This window comes from Phyllostomus hastatus, unplaced genomic scaffold (genome assembly GCF_019186645.2).
Source record: "Phyllostomus hastatus isolate PE091 unplaced genomic scaffold, TTU_PhHast_1.1 phas_scaffold_501, whole genome shotgun sequence".
NCBI lineage: Eukaryota > Metazoa > Chordata > Mammalia > Chiroptera > Phyllostomidae > Phyllostomus > Phyllostomus hastatus.
In genome coordinates, this window is record NW_025334033.1 from 12,599,392 (window position 1) to 12,625,106 (window position 25,715).

General features: G+C 39.8%; 1 protein-coding gene across 1 annotated transcript; it reads right to left on the reverse strand.

The window, feature by feature from the left end:
- Nucleotides 1-4,186: 4,186 nt before the first annotated feature.
- GATM (glycine amidinotransferase) lies at nucleotides 4,187-19,396 on the reverse strand. The gene is made up of 9 exons (XM_045823936.1): nucleotides 19,245-19,396; nucleotides 17,550-17,768; nucleotides 11,688-11,883; nucleotides 10,746-10,936; nucleotides 9,681-9,818; nucleotides 9,378-9,542; nucleotides 7,767-7,830; nucleotides 7,214-7,330; nucleotides 4,187-5,187 (listed from the first exon to the last, which is right to left on the reverse strand). Exons 1-9 carry the CDS (start codon nucleotides 19,311-19,313, stop codon nucleotides 5,075-5,077), a joined length of 1,272 nt encoding a protein of 423 aa, XP_045679892.1. The 5' UTR covers nucleotides 19,314-19,396; the 3' UTR covers nucleotides 4,187-5,074.
- Nucleotides 19,397-25,715: the final 6,319 nt, after the last annotated feature.

The following is a 25,715-nucleotide window of genomic DNA, read 5'->3' on the forward strand; positions in this document are numbered from 1 at the left end:
TGAGGTGATACAGCAAATATGCATTATAAACCATAACATGTGAATGCAAACTGTTGTTGCCTCTCCCTCATGACTGATAATGAGAACGACACATTTCCTGTGGGATTCTGTGGGGTGAACTGGCTCACTTCTCGTTCTCTGCTCCCTGCTCCTTGTCTGCGATGTCACTCTTCCATCAGCTCCCTGTCTTCCAAAAAATTATGGACTGCTCTCATTTATTGTTTTCTCTTTTCCCTTCACTTAGTCTTTGTAGGTTTTCACATTGTTACTCTGCTACTATCATTTTAGGGCAGTTTCAGGGGAAAGCGAAGATAAATGTTTATGTTTATCCACTTCAGTCTCTAGTTGTGTGGAAGTCTTTAGACAGTTCATTCTAAATAGCATGATAAAGGAGAAAATTAAGAATGCCCCCCAAATCACTAGAGGGTTTTACAGGAAGTTGGGGAACCCATAGCTTTGTCTCTTCAAACTCTCAGGATGTAAAAACCCCAAAGCAGATGTAAAATTATCAAGGCTAGGAGCGGAGCTAGGTAAGTGAAGTGTTCTGTGTTGGGCACAAAATTTAGAGGGGACCAAAAAAACTCAGCAATTCAGATAAAAAATACTTTAATGCAGTGTTAGCAATTAAAATTAATTAATAAAATAGGTGAAAAATTCATGATGAACAAAATATCAAATTTTAAAATACAGACGGGATCAGTGGTACTGACATGTCTTTGGCCTCAGGCTCGAATGTGGCTGTGCACAACACCAGTGGCACACTAGGAATTAAGATGAAGTGAAAGCAAACCAACCCTTGCACGGTCTACAGCCCAAAGTCATCTGGGTAGTCCAGTGACATCTCTAGCCTGGATTTGGATTAAGATGATACCTGATTGCTGGCACTACTAGGTACCTGAAAAAAGCAATCAAAATTATTTTAAAGAAAGATAACATCCATCTAGGCTTCAAATTATTTCTAAAAATAAAATTTTATATACAAACTACACCACACAGCCAAAGATTGCAGATGCAGGAGGAGAAAAGCCTCCTTCAGCAAAACAACATTCAAAAGAAACATCACAGGAACTCCAGTTATCAGATTATCAGATAACTGAACACAGACTATAAACAGTCATCCCACAAAGAAACCCGATACCCTATTAGCAGTTGCTCCCCATTTCTCTTTCAGGCGCCAGTCCTTCACTAATCTACGTTCTGTCTCTATAGATTTGTCTATTCTGGACATTTCACAGAAATGGAATCATACAGTATGTGGTCTCTTGTAATTGGCTTCTTTCACTCAGTGAAATGTTTTCAAGTTTCATTTCTTTTGTAGCTCTTATCAGGACTTCATTCCTTTTTATGGCTGAACAAAATTCCATTGTGTGGATATTCCACATTTTATTAGTGAGTTATTTGGCTATTTCCAACTGATGAATGGACATGTGGGTTATTTCCACTTCTTGGCAATTATGAAAAATGTTGCTATGAGCATTTGGATACATGTTTTTGTGTGAACACGTGCTTTAATTTCTCCTGGATACAGGAGTGTAATTACTTGCTGGGTCACATAGTAGCACCATGTATGACTTACAGATAAAAAAGTTATGTACAAAATATGAATAAAAATAAACCCCCTAATATATCAAATCAGTGTAAGGTTTATATGGTTTGTTTGTACAATCATTTGTATGATTGTATTGTAGTTTAAAAAGACAATGAAAAAAATTAAGGGAAGTAGCTCGCATGCAAAGTTAGAATAAAGAGATTAGAACTCAGTGTAAAATGAGAAAGCTGGAGACTTCGGCCAGATGGAGGCGTAGGTAAACACACTTTGCCTCCTTGCACAACAACAAGAAGGATCATAACTAACCTCAAAACAAAAACAATCAAAATTGCCAGAAAACCAAACTGCATGGAAGTCCAAATCAAGGATTTAAAGAAGAGGTATTCATACAGACAGGTAGGAGGGGCGAGAAGGGTGCCTGGGTGGAGGGGACATGGTGTGGCGGCAGTCAGTGGAATGGGTCGACCCACATTCACATGTGGCAGATAAAAACTGGGAGGGACACCTGGGGAGTGAGTGATCCCAGCCCCAGACCAGACCATGAAGCCCAGGGTTCCAGCGCTGGGAAAATAAAGCCTCACAACTTCTGGCTGTAAAAAAACCAGTGGGGGTTGGGGCGGCAGAAGAAACTGCCAGTCTCACCAAGATGGTCCATTCAAATGGCCCCTGCAGTCCTAGAACATATGTAAACCCACCCAGTGTGGGAACCACCACCAGGGCAGCAGCTAGAGGGGGGCCAGTTGCATGCAAGAAGTGGGTGAAGTGACTGGAAATGGGATGAGTGCCAAGCAATTGGCATTGTTCCCTCTCCAACAACTTCCTCACATACAGCAACTTTGCCACTACAGAATGGCAAAGCAGGTTGCCCCACTCCAGAGAATACCTAAGGCCCTGCCCCTTACAATGTAACAGGCACACCAAGTCAGGGAGTCAAGGCAGCTCTGCCTAATACATAGAAACAAACACAGGGAGGCTGCCAAATTGAGGAGACAAAGAAATATGGCCCAAATGAAAGAACAGTTCAAAACTCCAGAAAAAATACAACTATGCAATGAAGAGATAGCTAGCCTATCAGATACACAGTTCAAAACACTGGTTATCAGGATTCTCCAGGAACTCACTGGGTACTTCAATAGCATAAAAAAGACCCAGACAGCAATGAAGGTTGCATTATGTGAAATAAAGAAAAATTTACAGGGAACCAACCGTGACAGGAAGGAAATCAGGACTCAAATCAACTTTGGAGCAGAAGGAAGAAAGATACATTCAGCCAGATCAGAATGAAGAAATAAGAATTCAGAAAAATGAGGAGAGGCTTAGGAACCTCCAGGACATCTTTAAATGTTCCAACATCCAAATCATAGGGGTGCCAGAAGGAGAAGAGGAAGAGCAAGAAATTGAAAACTTATTTGAACAAATAATGAAGGAGAACTTCCCCAATCTGGCAAAGCAAATAGACTTTCAGGAAGTCCAGGAAGCTCAGAGAGTCCCAAAGCAGTTGGCCCAAGGAGGAAAACACCAAGGCACATCATAATTACATTAACCAAGATGAAAGATGAGAGAATCTTAAAAGCAGCAAGACAAAAGGAGAGAGTTACTTACAAAGGAGTTCCCATAAGACTGTCAGCTGATTTCTCAAAAGAAACCTTACAGGTAAGAAGGGGCTGGCAAGGAGTATTCCAAGTCATAAAAAGCAAGGACCTACATCCAAGACTACTCTATCCAGCAAAGCTATCATTTAGAATGGAAGGGCAGGTAAAGTGCTTCCCACATAAGGTCAAGTTAAAGGGGTTCATCATCACCCAACCCGTATTATATGAAATGTTAAAGGGACTTACCTAAGAAAAAGAAGTTGATCAAAACTATGAACAGTAAGCCCTGGCTGGCATAGCTCAGTGGATTGAGCGCGGGCTGGGAACCAAAGTGTCCCAGGTTCAATTCCCAGCCAGGGTACATGCCTGGGTTGCAGGCCATAACCCCCAGCAACCGCAGCAACCGCACATTGATGTTTCTCTCTCTCTCTATCTCCCTCCCTTCCCTCTCTAAAAAAAAAATAAAATAAATAAAATCTTAAAAAAAATCTATGAACAGTAAAATGACAACAAACTCACAGCTATTAACAACTGAATGTAAAAAAAAAACAATAAAAACTAAGCAAACAACTAGAACAGGAACAGAATCACAAAAATGGAGATCACATGGAGGGTTATCAGTGGGGGAATGGGAGTGGGAGGGGGAGAGAGGGGGAAAAGGTATTAAGTAGCATAAATGGTTGGTACAAAATAGACAGGGGGAGGTTAAGAATAATAGAGGAAATGTAGAAGCCAAAGAACTTATTTGTATGACCCGTGGATATGAACTAAAGGTGGGGAATGCAGATGCGAGGGGCTGTGCAGGGTGGAGGGGAGTAAAGGGGAGGTGGGAAATGGGACAACTGTAATAGCATAATCAATAAAATATATTTAAAAAATAAAATTGAACTGTGCTAAACATTTCTGAATATAAGAATGAGGTTTAAATTTTTATTTACTAGGGATAAATATATAGATTTCAGAGGATTAGAGTTCTGTCCCAAGAGCTACATCCTGTAATTTCCTATGCTCAAAATAATTAGACTAATGGCAAACTCAAATAAAATCCATTCTGTAACACAAAAGTTTATTAGAATAAAAATATGCATACAGTATTGAACATTAAAATTATTTCACATCACATGTAGGTTTTTACCTTTATTAGTTTTTTTAATGCTATTAAAGCCTGCACTTTAAATAATTTGCACATCTGTAAACACATCTTAGATTACCACAGATGCAATGTATCCATTAGATACTGAATATCAAAATTTAGAGATGGGAACTGATAATTACTATTGCACTAAATGTTCCTGTGAAATTTTAGAAGAAAAAGAGATTAAATCACTTAAAATGAGGTAAGTTATATGAAAAGGTTTTTAGTAGCAACTGTCACCAATGTTGAGATGAGAATATTAAAAACATTCATGGAAAATTCACTTAAATGTTTGCAAAGTCTAGGTTACTTTTAAAAAAATTACCAAAATTCCTTATTAGAAAGAGACAATTATCTGGTTCTACTTAAGATTTGTGAACATTCTAAATCTTTCATTCAGGAAAGAAGTGATATATCACAAGTGTAGCAAAAAGTTAAAAAAAAAAAGATTAGAACCAACAGTTCAAGCTGCCTTTGGAAAAACAATTAAAAACAGAGGTAGATGGTTAAATATTAGCAGCCAAGTTACTCAAAGGACTAATTTCTGTCTTGGTACACATTCACCAAATTTTTATGCCTGAAGCCAAATAGCAAATAAATTTAGGAGTAGAGAGTAAGATCTAACACAAGTTATTTTTCTTATAACAAAGAAAAGGAATAAAAATAAACCAGGCTTAAGACCCCTGTTAAGGAGATGATTGTTTAAAGCACTACAGTTCATGCACTCTTTAAAGCAGGAGAATGAACCTTGTCCTACACTTCCTAGGTTTATCTGAGGACACGCCTCATCAGGCATGGTCAGTCAAAGTAGGACTGCAGGGTGCCTCGGCGCCGGACATCGCAGGTCCAGCAGTGGAAGCCTCCTCCCAGGGAATTGGCATGACGAATGTTAACCTTGATGGTGCTGATACCTGTATTGAATGAGAGAGATGTGGCCAGTTAGATGGACTCACATGAAACTTTCCCTATAGAAAGTAAGCCTAAAGACAGACAGGAATCTTGTGTTTCTATTTCTTAAGTCTGCCCCAACCCAGGAGAATCTTTCAATTTTGTTTTCACTAATTATATTTCATCTGATCTATTCCACTGCTAATATAAGACATTCACCAAAAAGTCAGCAGAGATTCTGAAGTCTAGTTTGTGCTATTGACTATTCACAAATCAATAGGTAGGATGAGAAGAGATACCTGTCAAAAGTTGAAAAACAATCAAGCAGTAAAATCTCAAGGCCTTTAAAAATTATGCTTTAACTATTTTGTTGGACTTTTCTATTTTTACCATGTCAATTTAGTAGGAAAAGTATAATTTACCCAACCTGAAAAGTTGACTTCGCTAACTTACATATAAGCAAAGTTTATCTAATATGATTAACTTTACTAGGCCACCTTAAGAAAACAATGGAACTGAGCTCATATTTTAATATCTGGGTTGTATGGTCATACACGTACCAAAGCTTCTGACAATTAATTTAATCTAACATCGTTTGTATTAACATGGCTATGATGCACCCAGTCAACCAGTGGTGTTTGGGAAGAGTCTGTTGTGTTTGGCATACTGGGGTTTTAAAAAGAACAACCGTGTTCTCCCTCAAGAACCCATTATTTTGAGATGAAAGATAAGCTAGAGAGTTAGTAAAGGTTCACTGGTATCAGCAGGGAGGGGAAGGCAGCATGAGTCATCTGGAAAGAATTTCCTGAGAAAGTGATAGTGAGCAGAGCTCTGAAGAGTAAGAATAGGTCGGACAGAGGGAAGGAGTGGGCTTGAGATAATGGGTGGGCTTTTAAATAAAAGCATCTTTCTTGATAGACAGATGTATCTATCTTATTCAGATTGCTAGATCCATAATCCTGAAATTGGAGAGAATTCAGTTACTTGGAAAGGTTTGTTCTAACAAGTTCACTATGTCTTTAAAAGACTTTATTACAAATAAAATGTTAAATCAGATCTTTGGTACTCAATAATATTTTAAGTTGAGAAATAATAAAAGCTTAGCGGATAAAGAAACTGAACCCAAGCAATTGGGTTACTTAATGAAAGCCAGAAAAAAAAAAAAGCGGCATAGCATTAGGGGTTAAATCATTCCATTGGGCTCAGTCCAATTCTGACAGGCCAATCCTTTTATACTGATGTCACATTAAGGAGGGGTGTGTCACAGGGTCAAATAATTTTTTCTGGGTAGAACACCTAAAATAACTCAAAACTTGACTCTATTACAGCAAGTGTACTTCCTACCTAGCTTTACTTGACACTTAGGTTACATCAAATATATTAAGAGTGGTCAGCATACATACTTCTATAATCTATATAATAGCCATATGAAAATCCTTCCAACGCTTTTTCTCCATTGTATTAGAATATCTGGCCTAAACTTTGAATATCAGGATAAGCAAATACTGATATTTTGGGTTATCAGGGTGGTAACCCAAATAAAAACCAGTTCTGCTTTTTAGTTCAAAGTTGAATGATTTACTGCATTTCATTAATGCAATAGAATGATATCTATTGCATTTCATTACTTTGTTCATTGTGCTTATCACACATATAAATCACTTCTGTATCTGTACCCTTATTGTCATTTAAAATATGTAATGAGAAATGACTTTAGTGTACTCTCAACAATTTCTTATTTGGGGAAGAGCTGAGTAATGTGCATGCTGAACAACAAAAGGGTAGCTCTCCACACATGGACACCAGGAAGTTAGATAAGTCATAGACGATGGATAAATTTATTGCTAAGGGAATGACTAAAGAGCCTGCAATGCATCTCCAACCTTTTGAGATTATGATTATTGAAAACAAAAATATTATCTATCTATAAAATAATAACTTGGTACCTCTAAGAGGAACAGAAAAGCAGTTAGGTAAAGCATACAACAGACCCATCATGTCATTTCTTCAGTTCTTCATACATGACAACATTTCATATATTGTACATACCCAGCTTTTCAAACATCTTTTGAATTGGGACTTCATTGGCATCCACCATAACTCGTTTTTCATCCAGCATTAAGACATTCATGGAAAGCCATTTGGATGACATCCAGAGTGGGTGATCTAAAAATAGCAACGACTTTTAAATCATGTCTGCTAGCATCTTTGTTTAAAGCAAGGATTTGAAAGTGAAGAATATAAAATGTCAGTTCAATTTTCAGAGTTTACTTTCCCTGAAAAATTTTTATCTTAAGACAATTTATAAATGTTATGAATCAGTCTATACTTATTACACATTTGTATTTCACTTTGTTTTATTTATAAAGTCATTTCTTGCGTTATGAGATGCTATTTTATAGTGATTTTTCCATCTTCTTGTTTTCTGTGGAAGGAGAGGCTGTGAACGCAAGTCCAGCTTTGTTCAAGCACCAGTTCACTCCCTACCGGGGAACTGTTTTTTCCTGAATTGCTAAAAATTTGGGCTGCTGTCTTATAAGTGCAAGATTCTTGGTCAGTGAAGTAATTGTTTTAGCCTGTGAGTATATAAAAGTAAACATACCATCTGGGATGACTGGTGTTGGAGGAGTAACTATGGTCCATCCTGCCTTCTTGAAAAGATCAATCTGCAAGACCAAAAAACCCCAAGAGGCTTAAATCTATATATACTATTCTTATCATTCTTGGTCTCTGGTAGCACTTATGATTAATAATTATTTCTTAGAAGCTGTCTTCTCAATTGTCAGTATAAAGAAATTAAAATTTTAAGACATTTGGATGATTTTGTTTGAATCCCAATCTAAAATGTACGTAAAATCCTCAGATTACCAGATTAAAGTTAAGTAGTAGCAGAAATGTTAAAGCTTTAAAAAAACACTCTTGTGCTTTTCTTAGGTTTCAGAGATTTTAAAATAGCAAAGATAATTTCCTTGAGACATTCTATTTAAGGAAAATGAAAATATTTCCTAACTATTTAGTTACAAGAAAACAAAAATGTGACTGTGTCAAACCCAGAGTTCATCCACTTCATAGCCCATTACTTTGTATCTGTGACCGTGGTATAATGACAAATGTTAAGGTTGTACTCCCAAAGAACCCTAATTGTCCTTAGTGACCTATTTATTATAACTCAACCATCCCTATATTCACTGACCCTCTTAGTATAGCAATGAATTACATTAAAATGAATAATAATCTTGGTCATTAGGTCTTAATTTATGGGATAAAAATGAAGAGTGATGTGGTAAAATAGTGATTTTAAAAATATGTACTGCAGCCCAGCAAAGAACAGAATCACTCACCAACCAAGTGGAAGTAGGGGGCAGCAGACGGAAGTAGGAGGTGCAGGTGATAGGGACACCAGCTACTGTGCAGCGGCTCTGCTCCTCCCTCCAGGGTGGGGCTGGCCGAAGGAGGCCTGACCCACTAGAGAGGGAAGAAGACACCCACTGCCCGTGGGCAATGGCATTGCCCCAGATACGCAGGGATCATCTTGTTTGCAATGCAGCTGCAATTGGAATCTGGGCTGCAAGTTATGATACATAATAGCCCCCACCCCTGACCCTGGCTCTTATCTGTGGTTTTGCTTTCCGTGGTTTCAGTTACCCGCAGTCAACCATGGTCTGAAAATATTAAATGGAAAATTCTAGGTATTTTGAGAAAGAGAGAGAGAGACCACATATTCACATAACTTTTATTACAGTATATTGTTATAATTGTTCTATTTTATTATTAGTTATTATTGTTAATCTCTTAACTGTGCCTAACTAATAAATTAAACTCTCACACATATGTGTACATAAAAAAGAGCATATATAGGGTTCAGTACTACCCATGGTATCAGGCATCCACAAGGGGTCTTGGAACGTATGCCCGAGGATAAAGGGGAACTACTGTGATATCACTGTGTTCAGTAAAAACATACATACAGGCACAACCTCCAGGCTCTCGCAGCAGCCAAAGTGTGATGACACTACACGGTATAGGTCTGAGTGTTGGATATCTTGTAGTAAATGTAACATAAGTAATCCAATTATTGATAATAATTATGTTGAACATTGTTGAATTTGTCATTTAGACCCATTAGGAATCATAGAAGTACTTAAAATATAAGTGGCAATTCCTTTAATTGCCAGACTCTATTACTTTTCCAGAGCCCTAAAAACTTCCTTACCTGGTGACACGGTCGGTCTGGGTTGGAAAGCACAAGACCAGGTCCAATGATATTGAAGGTGGCATCAATATGCATTGGATTGGGATCTTTAAAGGAGATGATATGCACTCTGTAATCTGGAGCAAGATGCCTACGCATCCATTCAATGCCCAGGTAGTTTGTAACCTGAAAACAAAAGGAAGATAAAACCTATAAAGATTTGGTTCTGTGAATAGAAAACTGAAAATAGGATGAAAATATTTGAATTTGGAAATTAAAAATACAATAATAATGTGTGAAATTGCGTAGGCAGTCTTTATCAACCTGGCTTCTCTGTGCAAAAATATCTCTTCCAGCTCTAATGAAGTCAGCAGCATCAAAGCATGGCTCAAATTCAGTTGTCACAAATTTTCCCTGAGCAGCCAACTGGTGTCTGTCTTCTACAGAATGAATGGGGTAATCCTATTGGAACAAGAATGAACACAGTGCATTGGTTCACGAGGAAATTATTTTAGGACATTGATCGCTAAGAAAATTAGTTTATCATCATCATTTACCCAGTCTACTACTACTACTACCCAGTATTAGACTAAAATATGCAAGATGTAGGCCCATGCAAATCAAACAACAACAAACAAAAACAATTAACAACAAAAAATGGCATGACAGCAATTTCCTGATACTTAGAAGCAAATGGTACAGAGGCAGGAACGATTTCAAAAATATTCCATGACATTGATTTATGTAGTGTAGCTACCTACAATATTGAAAGTCAACAGGATGAAGTCATTCTGTTCTTTTAGAAAAGGAATTTGGTCCCGAGCCTAACTGTTACCGTAAAATGAGATGCTATGTTTCCCCTGCCAAATTTGATTGGGTGTGGTGGAATGAATTTATTATTTATTTCTATTTAAACCCCTAGAAGAAAATTTTGATTTTTAAATTATTTCTATAAGTTATCAAATACAAAGTGATGCAATAAGGGACATATACTTCCTTTTACTGTGAATTTGGCTTGTAGACCAAATTCTTTGACTACATTCTTTTTCTAGAAGAGAATGGAGTCTAGTGACTTTTCTCTGTCCACCAATGAACACCTGTGTGCCTTCAGGCAAATGCCTGTCATAGAATGATACTGTTTCCTCATGGGCTTGTGAAGTGGAAGCAGGACTGAGGCTGTAAATAAAGTGCTTAGCGCAAGACCTGGCACAGGTAAGCACCAAAATAAGTATTGATATTAGCCATTATTACTAGTATTACCACAACGTCATTTACTCTTATTTTCATCATAAAACGTGTAACAAATACATGGTATTAGAGAATTTCCATCTCACTCTCTGGGATCATGTAGAAAAGTTACTAGTAGCACACCTATAATTAGGGACTTACCTGGTCATAAAGCTCATTAGCCATTGTGGGCTTTGGAGCGGTTGTCCACTTGGCGCCACGGCGGAAGTAGTCTTTGATAATTGATCTGTATGCGCGGTACTCAAAGAAGCGAGCGCGCCAGGCCATGGGAGCCTCGATAATCTCATTTCCCACAACTATCAGAATGTCTCGAGGCATCGCACCATACAAACCTGTTGGACCACAGAGTTGCACAATGACCTCAGTAGTGCTCATTTGCAAGATAGAAAAGTCAATAGCATCCCATTTTTTTTTGTAAAATAAAAGTCACAGAAAATCAGTAGTGTGAATGTACATAATTATATGCAAATGGGAAAAATATGGAACGATATATACTGGATTATTAACATGAATTCTGTGTGAGGATGGTGAAGCCAAACAAAAAATAGAAAAGAAAAAAATGAAATAAGGTCCTTGTGCAAAGAGGTCTGGAACCACCAAGTTTTTGCCTTTTGTAAGCTCCTTCCTTGCTACACAGAAACAGAGTTCTTCAGGGAATATCTGTACCACAAGGTAAAAACTGGGCCATGGATTGCATCTAGAGCTATAAATTAGATAGAACAATGAACTCCGGCCCACAAATAGTCTTGTGGCAGGGTCAGTGAAAAATGGAATGTTTCTGTTCCTCTCTTTACTTCTGTTCTTGAGGAAAATTAAATAGAATCCACTGTTCTTATGTAAGAAAATTACCATAAAGTTTAGAAAAACTGATTCTTTCAAGGAGATTTCAGATTGACAATGAAATTTTGAATGTGTACATCTTAATCATATAAAAAGAACCAAACTGTTCCTAAATAATCTTTAAAGTTTTGAAGAATTATTGAAACAAAGAAATATCTGAGAAATTATCAGTTTTCTCCTTACACATTAAGAAATAAAGTAAAAATTAAGACACTAGCAATTTAGGGATCTGACATCACTTACCCGTAGACTCAAAATCAGGAGTTTTATACTGTACTGACCAGTCAATGGGGTCAGGCCTCTTCACTGTCACTCCTTCCATTTTTAAAATATTGCACATTTCTTCAATTTCAGCAACAGCTTTTTTCAAATGATCTTTGGGAAAATAATGGCCTCCATGCTTCTGGTAAAATGGCCAATACTTTTCGTATGTGTTGGCCTAAGAAGCAGAAGATAATAAGTGAGATACTTATAGAAGAAAAATACAACTCATGCTAGGTTTATAGGAGAACCATGATTTATATAACTTAACAGAATTGAGACTAAGACCATGTCTTGTCCTGTGTTGATCCCCAGCACAGAGTACAACGCCTCTATGGGAACACACTCAATATTTGTTGAATGAAGAAGTCTAAATTCCCTGGATGTATTGAGACCTTTCACTTCTTTTGCCTGATACCACTCAGTGTGTCGGCCCTCACACGGGCTTGGAATCCTCTTGGGCCAGTTTGTACGTGCTTCACAGACAAAACAGGACACAAGTGGTCCTGTTAAACAGACAGTCTCAATGAAATAAAAAAAGAGAACAAATGAAATAGCATAAGAGAATAAAAGGGCACCTATTTAAGATAAAACCATGGGTTATCCATACATCCCAGAATTCTGTCTAGAAAAGAACATTTAAAGATATTTTGTAGGAAAATAGGGAGCTGCCTCCTTAAAGGTTAGGGACATACTCTCATGTTTTGTTTCTCTTAAAAATGTATCAGTGATTTTCCCATCCAACAGAGTTACCACTTGGAAAATTGTGCAGTAGTGCAGGTCTCCCTTTGGTGCTTCCTAGCCTTCCCTGCCAACATGTCTCACCCCACCACACCTCTCCTCTCCCCAAACCATCCAACTCTCATTGCTTCAGGTCCTTTTGCCATAGAAGAAAGCTATCTAATAAGTGAACTCACAAATTTTTAGCAGCTAAAAAAATATAAAGCTTAACATTTAGAAAGTGACCAAGGATTATATGCATTTTAAATACAACTGAGTGGAAAACAGCTGAATGCTTAAAAAAAAAAAAAAGGATCAACCAGCCCTCACTGGGTGGCTCAGTTGGGTGGAATGTTGTCCTGTACACCAAAAGGTTGCAGGTTCAATTCCCAGTTGGGGCACATACCTAGGTTGTGGTTTGATCCCTGCTCAGGGTACATATGGGAAGCAGTCAGATCAATGTTTCTCTCTCTCTTTCTCTCTCAAACCAATAAACATATCCTTGGGTGAAGGGTTTTTTTTTTTAAAGGCTCAACTAATTTGTTAAAAATTACTGCTGAATTAGGGTAGGTATAACTGTAATAAATCAATTTTTGAAAGTATAAAAATTTAGAGGATTCTTCATTGAGATTGTTCTGCATGAGACTTTTGCATGTGGCTGAGTTCTCATTCAATTTAAAGAACTATGTGGGGAAATGCAGGTGATGCATAGGGATGTAATTTATCAAGTATACAGATGAAGTAGAATTCTGGTCAGAAGATCCAAAAGCTAAGAAAAAGCCCTGGGCCTTCATCAAAAGGTTGGCTAAGCAATGTACATTTATATATTTTAAGTTTAAAAAATGTTTAAAATGTAAAAAAATATTTCCATATATCATTGATTAACTAACTACCAGTCTTGATCATGTCAGATAAGGTTTCCTTCACTGATCAGTTTCAGACAAGAAAGGAAAATTGAGTGATGAAATACAGTTTGTCTAAATGTCTAGCTCTTTAAATATCAAAGACACTGTGTTTTCCAGATTTTCTGTCTTCACTTCCATTTTCACCTCAGCCTAATGAATATCAAGCATATGAAAGCAGACCCACCTCTTGTTAGTTGAGTGTCTAGGCTCACATCAGTTAGACCTGAGCTGAGCCTGCTGGAGAAAGATTAAGAATCTAAAAAACAGGTTGTTAGCAAATGAAGAATGCCAGTGAAGCTCTAAACTAAATCTGCCTCTGTTTTTGTAAATAAAGTTTTATGGGAACAGTGCCTATAGTGTTTTGCACTACAATGGCAGAGTTGAGTAGTTGCAACAGAGATCTGTGGTCTGCAAATATTTATTATCTGGTCCTATACAGAATAAGTTTGCTGACCCCTGTCTAAATTATCGGTTAGTTGTTTTACTCTTGAAGATCTATAGGCAAACAACAGACTCAATATCTGGTCCATGAAAAATGTTATCAGTATTAAAAATGTGCTTTTTAAGATCAATCCATTCTTTTTAAAAAACAAAACAAAAGCACTTTACTGTATTCTACACCTAGGAAGTCCTGTAGCAGCAACCAGAAGGAGAGGATAATAATGACTCTTTATATTCCTCTCAGACACATCCTGGTACTGCATCCATTCACCACTTCCTCCTTCTCATGCCAGGCACATCTCTTATAATCCACTGAAAGACAAGAAGCCTTTGAAAATTTGACACTGGGTTATAGCAGATGCACAGCCATGTTGTCTTGCCAGGCGTATTCCAAAGTATCCTGTGGGACTATTTGTGCAGAGTGAAGCTTGCCTAGATAAATATTAAAGTCAACTTCCCTGGGAGAAAAAAGTTGTTTGAACAAGTGTGACTTATATACATATACTCTGGCTAAGGCTGGACAAAGTCCAAATGATCAGGGTACATTACATTTTCCAAGAGATAATTGGGAACTATTTATACTTTTTTACAACCCTGCTAAATGAATTAGCAATGATTTACCAAGTGTCTGCAAGATTTAAAAAAATGCGTAGCATATTATGTTTTTAATACTGTAGAGATGTGGCAGCATTCCTGGAGACTTTGTAGTCTTTCAGAGCCTAAAATCTTTCTGCAGTGGTTGCCAAATGGGTTTTAAATAAGGTCTTTGGAAGACTAGGAAATCTCAATAGAAATTTTTTATTTATCCAGCTGCAAATGTATTACATTAACTTTGATTGATTTTTATATTTTACAAGAGGTCCTTTATCAATGACTTTATTTAAAAAGGCAAAGGCAAAACAAAAAGCACATATTTGATGGAAAGTATTCTTTATATTTTATAGAATTAAAAAGCCATCTAGCTTTTAAAAATTGTGCTTCCTGACAATTGTGTTACTCGCTCCCATAAAGTTTCTCTAGCACTTATATCTCCCCACATATTGTATGCTTGAATTGCATAGTTTACTATATTGTTTTATCTTTCACTGTTCCCAAAACTGATTAATCTGTGTCATTTTCCTCCAACTAGAAGGTAAGGCCTTGCCTTCTAGGGGTCATGCATTTCTTAGATTTACTTTTCTCAATACCTAACCTAAGGATCTGTTTAGAGAGAGGAAGAGAGAGAGGAAGGGAGGGATGGAATGAGAGAGGGAGAGAAGGGGAGACAGAGAGATGAGAAAGAAACATTGATCAGTTGCCTCCTGCATGCACCCTGACAGGGAATCAAACTCACAACCTTTTGGTGTACGGATGATGCTTCAGCCAACTGTGCCACCCAGCCACAGTTTTTAGCCTAGGCAATGCCTAGTTTTTAGTATGTAACATAAAGCAGAAATCAATACTGCTAATGCTACTAATATCTACAACCATTATACTCCCAATGTACTCTCATAATGTAATTAGCAAACTGGACCAATACAACTATAATGTTATGATTTTATCCTTTAAAATAGTTAACATGTAACAGTTTATATTCACATTTAATCTTGTTAGGTAGATAGCAGACTTCTTAATACCTTCATTTTATTGAGGCCCAGGAATTTGTGGAATCTTGCACAAGGTCAAATAGCTGATTAACTGAGACTAGTTATCTAAAATTTATCAAATACGTAATTCAATCCCAGCCTCCTGACTTCATCCTGGTTCAGTTCCCACAGTCCCTTGAAATGACAAAGTCTAAAGTTATAAGTCAAGTGACAAAAAACTCAAAATAATGTCTGAGAACTCTGATTACATAAGAGCACATGGTATGAAAGTGAATAGTTTTAAAGACAAGCAGAAGGATAATCTGTTCCTTGAAGTTGAAATTTAATTTCACCTATTAAAATGGTTATGGGATGGGACATCTTTCCAAGAAAAGACTTAAAAGATCATGCCTTTTAAAACATGTGGATAACATAGAAATCAACCTGTTCATCAAATTTCAAGTATCAGAACCAAAGGTAGTTTCAGAACAATCAGAAGTTACTACTTTTTCCATTACTTTGTCTTCAAGATCTAACACAAGAATCATTTTTTAAAGATTTCCCAACTATTCAGCACCTGGTCATCACTTTTTCCTTAGCTCCCCTGGCACTTCAGTTCAACTGCCTTGCCAATTGGTTGGCATAAGATGCTTAGTATTAGTCTTTCTTTCTATGTGAACATAGTATCTCATACTAAGTTACTTTCTGCTTATACCTCTGGAGCCCTGGTACAATGTAGGCAACATTTATGATGATGATGACAATGAAGTAAAAGAACTTATTTCATCGATCCATATTACAAATACAAATGTCAATATTCAGGAAGAATTTATGGTAAGTACATTGAAGATATGTTTGTAACCCATTATTAATGGGAACTTAGGCTGTGTCTACAGTGTTGATGGCACTCCCTCAGATATGGGACCCCTATGCAGTACACAACCTGAATGACAAACTATGGCAGTCCTGGCCATAAAATATTATACATGAAGAACATAAGGAGTCTTTTAAAAAGGGAGATACTACTTGTTACACAAAAATCCTGTAAGGCCACAAATGGAGGGTGCCTTTGGAGCTAAGTGTTAGTAAGAGGGATAGGTTTAAATTGCAAACAAGGGGTGCAGGAAGAAAGGTGGGAGAGACCTAGGTGAGAGCAAAGGTATAAGGTTTGTTTGGGGATTAGTGAGTAGTCTGGTTTGGCTGCTTATAGGGTGATCTTTAAAAGTCTGCTGAAAACCAGGGTGGAATATTACAGATGAGAGACACCCGATAGGAATGCATATCTGCTAACCTGCCATACTAACACATCTCTAAAACGAGCCAGGGAGTGAAATGGGGAGTCCTCAAAAGGCAGACAAGAGCCAAATTATGAAGGATCTTGAATACCATGAGGACTTTATCTTAAGAAATAAGGTAGAAAGTACAGGAGGAATGAATAAGAGCAGGATGAGTAACATGATTGAATTTTGTTTTTTTAAAAAATCACTCTGCTAGATGGTGGTTTGAAGAGCAAATGGAAAAGACCAGTTAGGAGTTAACTGCAATAGTCCAGGCAGTAGATGACAACCTGACCTAAAGCAGTGGCAGAGGGATGGGGGCAAGGCTCATTTTGACAAAAGGCTTGTTAGATCTTGGAGAGTGGACATGGAGGATATGACTGCAATAGAAATCAAAGATGATTCACTGGTGTTTTAGCCTGAGTAAATAGGAATGCCAAAAACTTAAAGGAAAAAATGAAAAAAAGGGTCCAGTTTAGCAGAGTGATTGGCAGTTGAATTCACGATATGCCAAGTTTAATGTCCTGTGGCAACATCCAGTAAGGAGTTTGACATATTGAACTGAACAGAGTTCAGGAGAGAAGTTTGGACCAGAGTGGAGGTAGGATCTGAAACTGTGAGAACAGCCAAGAGGAGAAGGCCAACCGTAAAATTCTATTCAACTCCAACACAACAGACAGTGAAGGAAGATGTGAGGAATAGCAAAAGAGTATCTCCAGAAAGGAGTCTCTCAGAAGCTAACGGAGGGAGTTATCATTTGTGAAAATAGTATCAAATACTGCAGATATGCCAATTAAGATAACTTAAAATCAGCCCTGGACTTGGGACTCTGGAGTGAACTAAGTGAAAACAGTTGCAGAGGACAGCGGGAGCAGAAGCCAGACAGAAGGTGAGGAGTGTGACCCCACTGCAGACACGTGAACACCCTCGCTGTACCTTCACCTCCACGGTGAACGGTGGAACACAGGCGTTTTCTGCTCTGCCCACTATCACTTCCTCTAGGGGGTCCCATTCGTTGTACGAGGAGACTGGGCAGTCCTTGGGCAGAGGATCAGTAGCCTTGTCATCAGCTGCACAGGAATTCCGGGAGGAAGCCGTAGCTGCCTGGGTGCTCTGGAAAGTTCGCTGCACCCATCCTGTCAAGGTTCTTCCAAGCTTCCAAGAAGAAACAGAAGATTATTGTGTAGTTCTATAAGTATCGGTGGGGGGGGGGGGATAGAGGTGGGATGAAAACCTAGGGTAACACAGTGAGACATTTAAAATCCTCTTGGAGAGTATAAACCAAGGTGTTAATTTATAGGTTGGTAGTGGTGCCAGGTGTTTTACTTTTCTATTTATGAATATACTATCTTCGCATCTGTTATGTTAACTGACACAACTCTTTAAAACCTTTCAGAAGACGTTGTCCCCAGTGACCATACACCCATTTATATCTTAGAATGGTTTTCTGCCATCAAACTTTAATCAAACCAAACAACTCATCTGCAGGTTGACTATACACCCTCTTCCTTCCCAGAAAACCGCAGAGAGCTGTTCCCTGTCAAGACCATCTGAGGGGAGGGAGTTTCCTTTCCTCCTCAGTATCAAAGATTCCCAATACTAGGCTACAATATTTTCCCCAAGTGAAAATACGTAAAGGACTTTATTTTTCAAAATAATCAGTTTCAGACCAAATTTTTTTTCATTGCCAACACACACTTCACATTCCTTGGCAGTTCAATTCTGAGAATGACTAAGTGCCAGTTACTTCATTTCACACCTGGTCCACGGCCCCCTCACCAAGATAAAAATTTACCGGGCACAAACTTACACAACTAGAAAGGAGATCTAAGAACTTTTAGAAAAGCCTTTTGAAAATGCAGGATCTATAAAAATTAGAGAGCAGAGAATGTCCCTCATCCCCAGTGCAGATCACAAGTCCCAAATCTCTGTTAAAGCCTTAGGAAGGAGGCCGTAGGGTATGCCAGCAGTGGGGACCAAAGAGAGGAGAGTGACAGCTGTTCTGGAGCCAGTTGCTGGGAAGGGAGAGCAGGGGACGAAACTGCCTTGATATTCCAGTTTTGGGAACTAGGGAGGGTCTGCAGGCGCGCGCCCACTGACTAGGGCAGCCGCGGGAGGGGATCCGGCAGAAACTCGGTACAACCCGAACTGCAACGTCTGTCGCAACTCAGGCAGGACTCCCTGTTACACTTGGGGTGGGCCTGCTCGCTCCCTCTCCGTCCTCCAGCCCCACTTTGCCCCTCCTGTCCACCCCACACGCATCTATGCCCACCGAAGGCAATGAACCCGATAACACCACCCATTTGCTAAGAGGTGTTACTTGCTGCCCTCATTCCCTCACACCCGGCCGCAAGCTCCGTGGAGCGAAAAATGTCTGGTTGGGGGGCGGGGGGGGGGGGGGTGGCGTCCCCTGGGCTGATGGCCAGCGTGGCCTGAGAGGCGCAGAGACCAACTGTACCCACGGGGCGTGGCCGCAGAGCACCTGTCCTCTTCGCCCGGGGCACCGCCAAGCTCCCGGCAACTAGCAAAGGCTCTTGAAACCAAGCTTCCAAGGGGGACCAGAAGGGACCAGGTCCTGCAAGGCTAGCTAGGGGAAGGCGAGGGAACAAGGGAGGCGGGCGGAGCACGCACCCGAGACCCGATGTAGTGCACCGCCTCCGCGCCGCGGCTCCCGCCGCGCAGACACCGCACCCGAAGCATCGCACCACGCCCGCCCGGCAGGTGATCCTTGAGGTCCGGGCGCGGGGGCCCGTGAGTCCGCGGTCCCGAGAGCGCGCCCGCTGCTGGCTGTCTGGGCGCGCGGCCCGCTGCCTTTTGTAGCCTTGCCCCGCCCGGGCCGCCCCTCTTGCGCCCATTGGCTGCGGGAACAGGTGGCCCGGAATTAGGAATAGTAAGGGACTGCCCCGGCCTCAGGGTCAAGTGCTCGGCGCCTGCCCTTTTTTAGCTTGTCAATGCACCAACTGACTTCGGCCGCGCACAGAGAAGCCCCGCCTGGGTCCGCCGAAGGGGCCGGGGAGGGTCTCAGGGAAGGGCGGGGCGGGGGAAGGGCGGGAAGGGAAGAACGCGACTTCTGATGAAGGAAACTTAACAATATATACATCTATTGTTTTAAATTTACCTTTATGGATTTATGCATGCAAAGCATGAGTACAATCACACGTTTAAATCCATCTGTGTGCACCGACCCAGCCCCCTTACATTACCGTGAACGCTAGCCGCCTTAAGTGTAGGTGGCTGCTTAGGGCCACACCGGGAATGACACTGGAGAGGACTCAGGCTGGAATTCAGGTCATCCGCTACCCCGGGCGCTGCACTTCCCACCCACTAGCTTGTTAGGTGTTTTTTTTTTTTTGGAATACTTGCCAATTCAAATAGTCTTTGGCCATATGCCCCTGGCTTGAAAACTCAATCACGAAAACAGAGACAAGCATGGGCCATAAGTAAGGGAGGACTACAGACAGTGTCTTCCCTTTCATTTCATGTATTTAAATTTTGTTTGATTTGATTAGGATACATCAGTTGGGAAAAGTAGTTCCCTGACAGTGAAAAGTCTTAATTGCTGTGAATTTGTGCAAAACTAGGGAACTTAGTTTGACCTTTAAGTTCCCAGCAGGAGAAGGGGCAGAGAGACTTGAGTGTTTCATGTTTCTACCTACAAAATATGTAATTATTATTTTTTAAATGAGCTTTCTTTTCAATTCTGGTGTCTCAAACTAGTTTTCCAAAGTTATTGATGGAAGGCACCAACCAGGGTGGCATGGCAGAAAGATCTGTGCAGAGGCCATTAGGAGAGCTGGGTGATAGCCTTGACTCTGTTACAGACTACAGTGTGCCTTCTTGAGTTGCAATCTTCTTATCCTGCAAGGGAGAACAATTGCATTTATTGTCCCTAGCACACAGGGTCATTGAGGGGCCAAAAGGAGAGATTGTACATGCAGAACTTTGTGTGATACTAGAGTTATATGAATACAATGTGATATTTTACCAGCTCTAACAATAAGGAGGCCTCCAAATGTAATAATAAGGTGAAAGGAGTCAGTACGTGTAGGTTTATATCTTAGCTCTATTGCTAACTTGCTCTCTGACCTGGAACCAGTTTCCTTCACCTTCTAGGGAAGGCTTTGGGAAGTTCCTAACATTTCTCAAAATTTACAAAGTGGCTTCTCCCATCAATCAAATGCAGCTACTTCTAAGGTCCAATTCTTTCTGTACACTTTGGGTGGCCAGAGATGTGCTCCTGAACAAAGCGATTTCAGAGTACAGTATGTACACATAACATACGGTACTGACATTATTTATGCCATTTCTGTCTGAGATTTGAGGACTCGTCATGTCACTCTTTAGACAGTTTTAGTTTTACAGATGTAAGAATTGGGAGTGCCTGGAAATCATGAGGCCAGATGTCCTTAAGTTTTGCTTAAAGAAAAACTCTTTCTTTTTTCTTTTTAAAAATTATATTTTATTGATTATGCTGTTATAGTTGTCCCAATTTTCCCCTTTTCCCCCCTCTACCCAGCACCCCCCACTCCTTCATGCAATCTCCCCCACCATTGTTCATGTTTATGAGCCATGCATATAAGTTCTTTGGCTACTTCATTTCTTATACTGTACTTTACATCCCCATGGCTATTCTGTAACCACCTATTTGTACTTCTTAATCCCCTCACCTCTTCACCCATTCCCCTACACCCCACCTCATCTGGAGTCCATCAAAACGCGCTCTATATTCATGATTCTGTCTCTGTTCTTGTTTGCTTAATTTGTTTTTTAGATTCAATTGTTGATAGATATGTATTTTTGCCATTTTATTGTTCATAGTTTTGATCTTCTTTTTCTTAAATAAGTCCCTTTAATATTTCATATAATAATGGTTTGGTGATGATGAACTCCTTTACTTTTTTTCTTGTCTGGAAAGCTCTTTATCTGCCCTTCGATTCTAAATTACAGCTCTGCTTGGTAGAGCAAACTTGGTCATAGGTTCCTGCTTTTCATGACTTGAATATTTCTTGCCAGTCCCTTCTAGACTGCAAAGTTTCTTTTGAGAAATAAGCTGACAGTCTTATGAGAACTCCCCTGGAGGTAACTAACTGATTTTCTCCTGCTGCTTTTAAGATTCTCTCTTTTTCTTTAACCTTTGACATTTTAATTATGATGTGTCTTGGAGTGGGTCTCTATGCATCCATCTTGTTTGGGGCTCTCTGTACTTCCTGGGCTTGAAAGTCTATTTCCTTTGCCAGATTAGGGAAGTTTTCTTTCATTATTTTTTAAAATAGATTTCTAATTGCTTGCTCTTTCTCTTCTCCTTCTGGCACCCCTATGGTGCAAATGTTGGACCTCTTGAAGTTGTCCCAGAGGCTGCTTATACTACCCTCACTTTTTTGGATTCTTTTTTCTTCTTGTTGTTCTGATTGGTTGTTTTTTGCTTCCATATGTTCCAAATCATTGCTTTGATTCTTGGCTTCATCGACTGTACTGTTATTTCCCTGTAAATTGTTCTTTATTTCAATTAGTGTCTCCTTCATTCTGACAGGGTCTTTTTTATGCTGCTGAGGTCCTCACTAAGTTCCTTGAGCATCCTTATAACCAGTGTTTTGAACTCTGCATCTGATAGATTGCTTATCTCCAATTTGTTTAGTTCTTTTTCTGTAGTTTTGATCTGTTCTTTTATTTTCAGCCATGTTTCTTTGTCTCCTCTTTTGGCAACCTCCCTATGTTTGTTTCTGTATTTTAGGTAGACCTGCTTTGACTCCATGTCTTGGCAGTGTGGCTTAATGTAGTAGGTGTCCTGCAGGGTCCAATGGCACAGTCTCCCCTGTCACCTAAGCTGGGTGCTCTAGCTGTGCCCTTCGTGTGGGCTGAGTACATCTTCCTCTTGTAGTTTAGCTTTGGTTGCTGTTGTCAGGTCAATGGAAGGGACGTTCCCAGGCCAGTCAGCTTCAAGGATTGGCTGTGACCACTGACCACAAACCTCCATCTTCCTTGGAGGATCAGCTGTGTGAGGGCAAGGTGGTGGTGGTCCAGATGTGGTCTGTAGCTGTCCACCAGGTATGCAGGCTCTGGGGTTTTTTGAGTGGTGTAGCCCAAGGTCAGACCCTACCTGTGTTTTGCCTGGGGTCACCCTGCCTGAGCTACAAAGCAATCAGAGATGGCCTCTACTTATTCTGGGCTTGGAGATTCCCAAGTGAAGCCAAGTTGTGAATCTAGGCTGGCTGCTGCTAGTGCTGAGCCTGGGGCTCACTGAGGCCAGCTGTTGGTTGTTTGAGAGGATTTAGGAAGTTGTGCATCATGAGCCAAGACCAGCCATTCATATAGAAAAGCAGGTCAGGTGGACCTGAAAGTTGGGTGGGGCAGAGTCTCTGGGGATCTCCAAGGTGGATCAAACTGTGTTAGTAGGGTCGACGGAGTCTCAGATATGGCACCAGCTTGCTGGCTCAGTGGCTCTGTTGGGGGAGAGCTCAGAAAAGGGACAATGGCCTCTGTCTCTCCCTGATGCCATACACCCTAGTTTCTCCCAGTAGGCCACTGGTGTCTTTTAAGCTGCTATCCTGGTGCTGGAGCTCAGAAGGAGTGAGTCTGAGTAGGTGATTCTGTGTATTGGTTCTTTAAGAGGAAATGCTTGGGGCTCCAGAATTTTCTTCCATGGTCTCAATCCTCACTGGTTTTTGCAACCAGAAGTTGTGGGAACTTTTCTTCCTGGCACTGGAACCCCGGGCTGGGTGGCCTGGTGTGAGGCAGGACTCCTTGCTGCTGAGGCGGCCTTCCTGAATTTTCATCCACTACACGTGGTTGTGGGACCAGCCTGTTTCACATTTGTGCCCCTTTTACATGTCTGGATGGATGTGGTTTCTTTAATTTCATGGTTGTCAGACTTCCATTCTACTTGATATCTGACAGTTCTGAATGATAGTTGTTCTATATTTTAGCTGTAATTTTGATGTGTTTGTGTGAAGAGGCAAGCCATGTCTGCCTACACTGCCATCTTTACTGGAAATCCAAGAAAAACTCTTATTATAGCCATAGAACGTGCACTTACGTCCTAGAATCTAGGGGATATCATGTGGATGGAGCCACCCAAGCCAGTTCTACTACTATAAAAACAATTCAAAGCACTTTCTTCTTCTCTTTCCCTCCCTCCCTCCCTCCCTCCCTCCCTCCCTCCCTCCCTTCCTTCCTTCCTTCCTTCCTTCCTTCCTTCCTCTTTCTCTGTTTCTTTGTTTCTTATTACTTTTTGCTCTTGGAAAAATTCTGTAAGTTTTCAGACTGACATCATCAGTTGGAAGCACAAGCGTTCTGTACTGGTTTGTTTGTCTAATACTGGGCCACCCTGCAAAGGTGGTGACACCTGGGAACTCCCTGGTCTTTAATTGCTGCTTCCTCTCCCACCGCACCCCTGGATGAAATGCAGTAGACTGTGAACTCTTGGCTTCTTCTCCCTCATTGGCAATAAGTTAGTTTTGTGTGGATACATATTTTCATTTCCCACTGATCTATACCTAGGATTGGAATTGCTGCATCATATCCATGTTTAACATCCTGAGGAGCTGGCAAAGTGTTTTCCCAAATAGCTGCACCAGTTTAACATTTGCACAAGCAATGTGTTAGAGTTACAATTTTTCCACATCCTCACCAACACTTGTATGTCCATCTTTTTTATTATATTCATCCTAGTGGGTGTGGCATGGTATATCGTTGTAGTTTTGATTTGCATCTCCCCAATGACTAATGATGTTGATAATCTGTTCACCTGCTTTTGGCCATTTATGCATCTTGTTTGGGTCACCTCAGCCTTAGGAGAGGTACAAATGGAAATACCTTTATTTAGGGAGGAACTGATGTCTATTTATGGGAACTATCAGCCTTCTTTCACATGAGGCAAAATTAATAGTTGTTAAAAAATACAAAGGGAGAATGCTTCTTTAAGTAGATTGCATAGGACTCTGAGTTTTAAAAAGCCCTTTATATTTAAAAATGAAAAATAACCTCAGAGTTAAGTAATTGAGAGGAAATTTCTCTTTCAGAGTAGATAAATAAGTAATGAATACAATTCACTGTTAACAAATTAAACAATGGACTTGTAAGAGACATTATCACCAATATTCCTATCTTTTGGAGGAGGCTTGCTTAGAATTTAGTAGATAATGTAATAAATCTATTGTTTTGGAAAAGGTAAAGTTATTTTAATATAAATAAACCCATATGGAAAAACTCAGTTTATGGAAAAGCTAAAGTACGTGTGTATGTGTTGGGATGATCTACCACATGGCCCCAGCCTTAATGGTGCTCAGTCACTATTGGCTGAATTTAATTTATTTTAAAGTTACTCCCACTCTACTTACCAATAATAGCTACTGTTTACTGACTGCTTACCATGTGCCAGGTAAGAGCTACATATATGTTATCTCATTGACTCATCTATGAGGAAGTATTCTTATAATAATTTCATGTAGATGAAGAAACTGAGCCCAGAGTTAAATAGCTGCCAAGTAGCTGACAGAGCCAAATCCAAACCCAGGCCTGTCTGCCATTAATGTCTGTACCCCTTGAGTTTCTCACAAATTCTCAGGGAAATGTCTATTGCATAAGCCAAGGCATATACATAGTCCAACTACTTCTAGTATTAGATACCCTCCTGTAAGTTTCACGTTGTGTCACATGCTCCCCTGATTCTTCAGAATATCTGTGAGCATTTCTTCCAGGAGCTATTTGTCAGATACCATGTTTTTCAGACCATAAGAGGCACCTAGGTTTTAGAGGAGGAAAATATGAAAAAAAATTGAAGCAAAAAATATGGTAAAATGTTTAATAACATAATATTTCACCAATGTAAATGTAAACAGAACTCAACAGCAGCATTAACAATCATTATTCCTCCCAAATTTGGGGTGGGGGTATGTCTTATAGTCTGAAAAATATGGTAATTGCTGTTAGGATAACTCTACATCTATATGATTATGTGGCAATGAGTCTTTGACAAATTAAACTTCTGTAGGTCAGGCATAGATGAATGCTGAAGGTAAAGACCAGAACATAATATGAGGCCACTAAACAAGTGCAGGAATGGCTTAAACACTTCCAGAACTCTGCATAGGCAAGAGAAGGTAT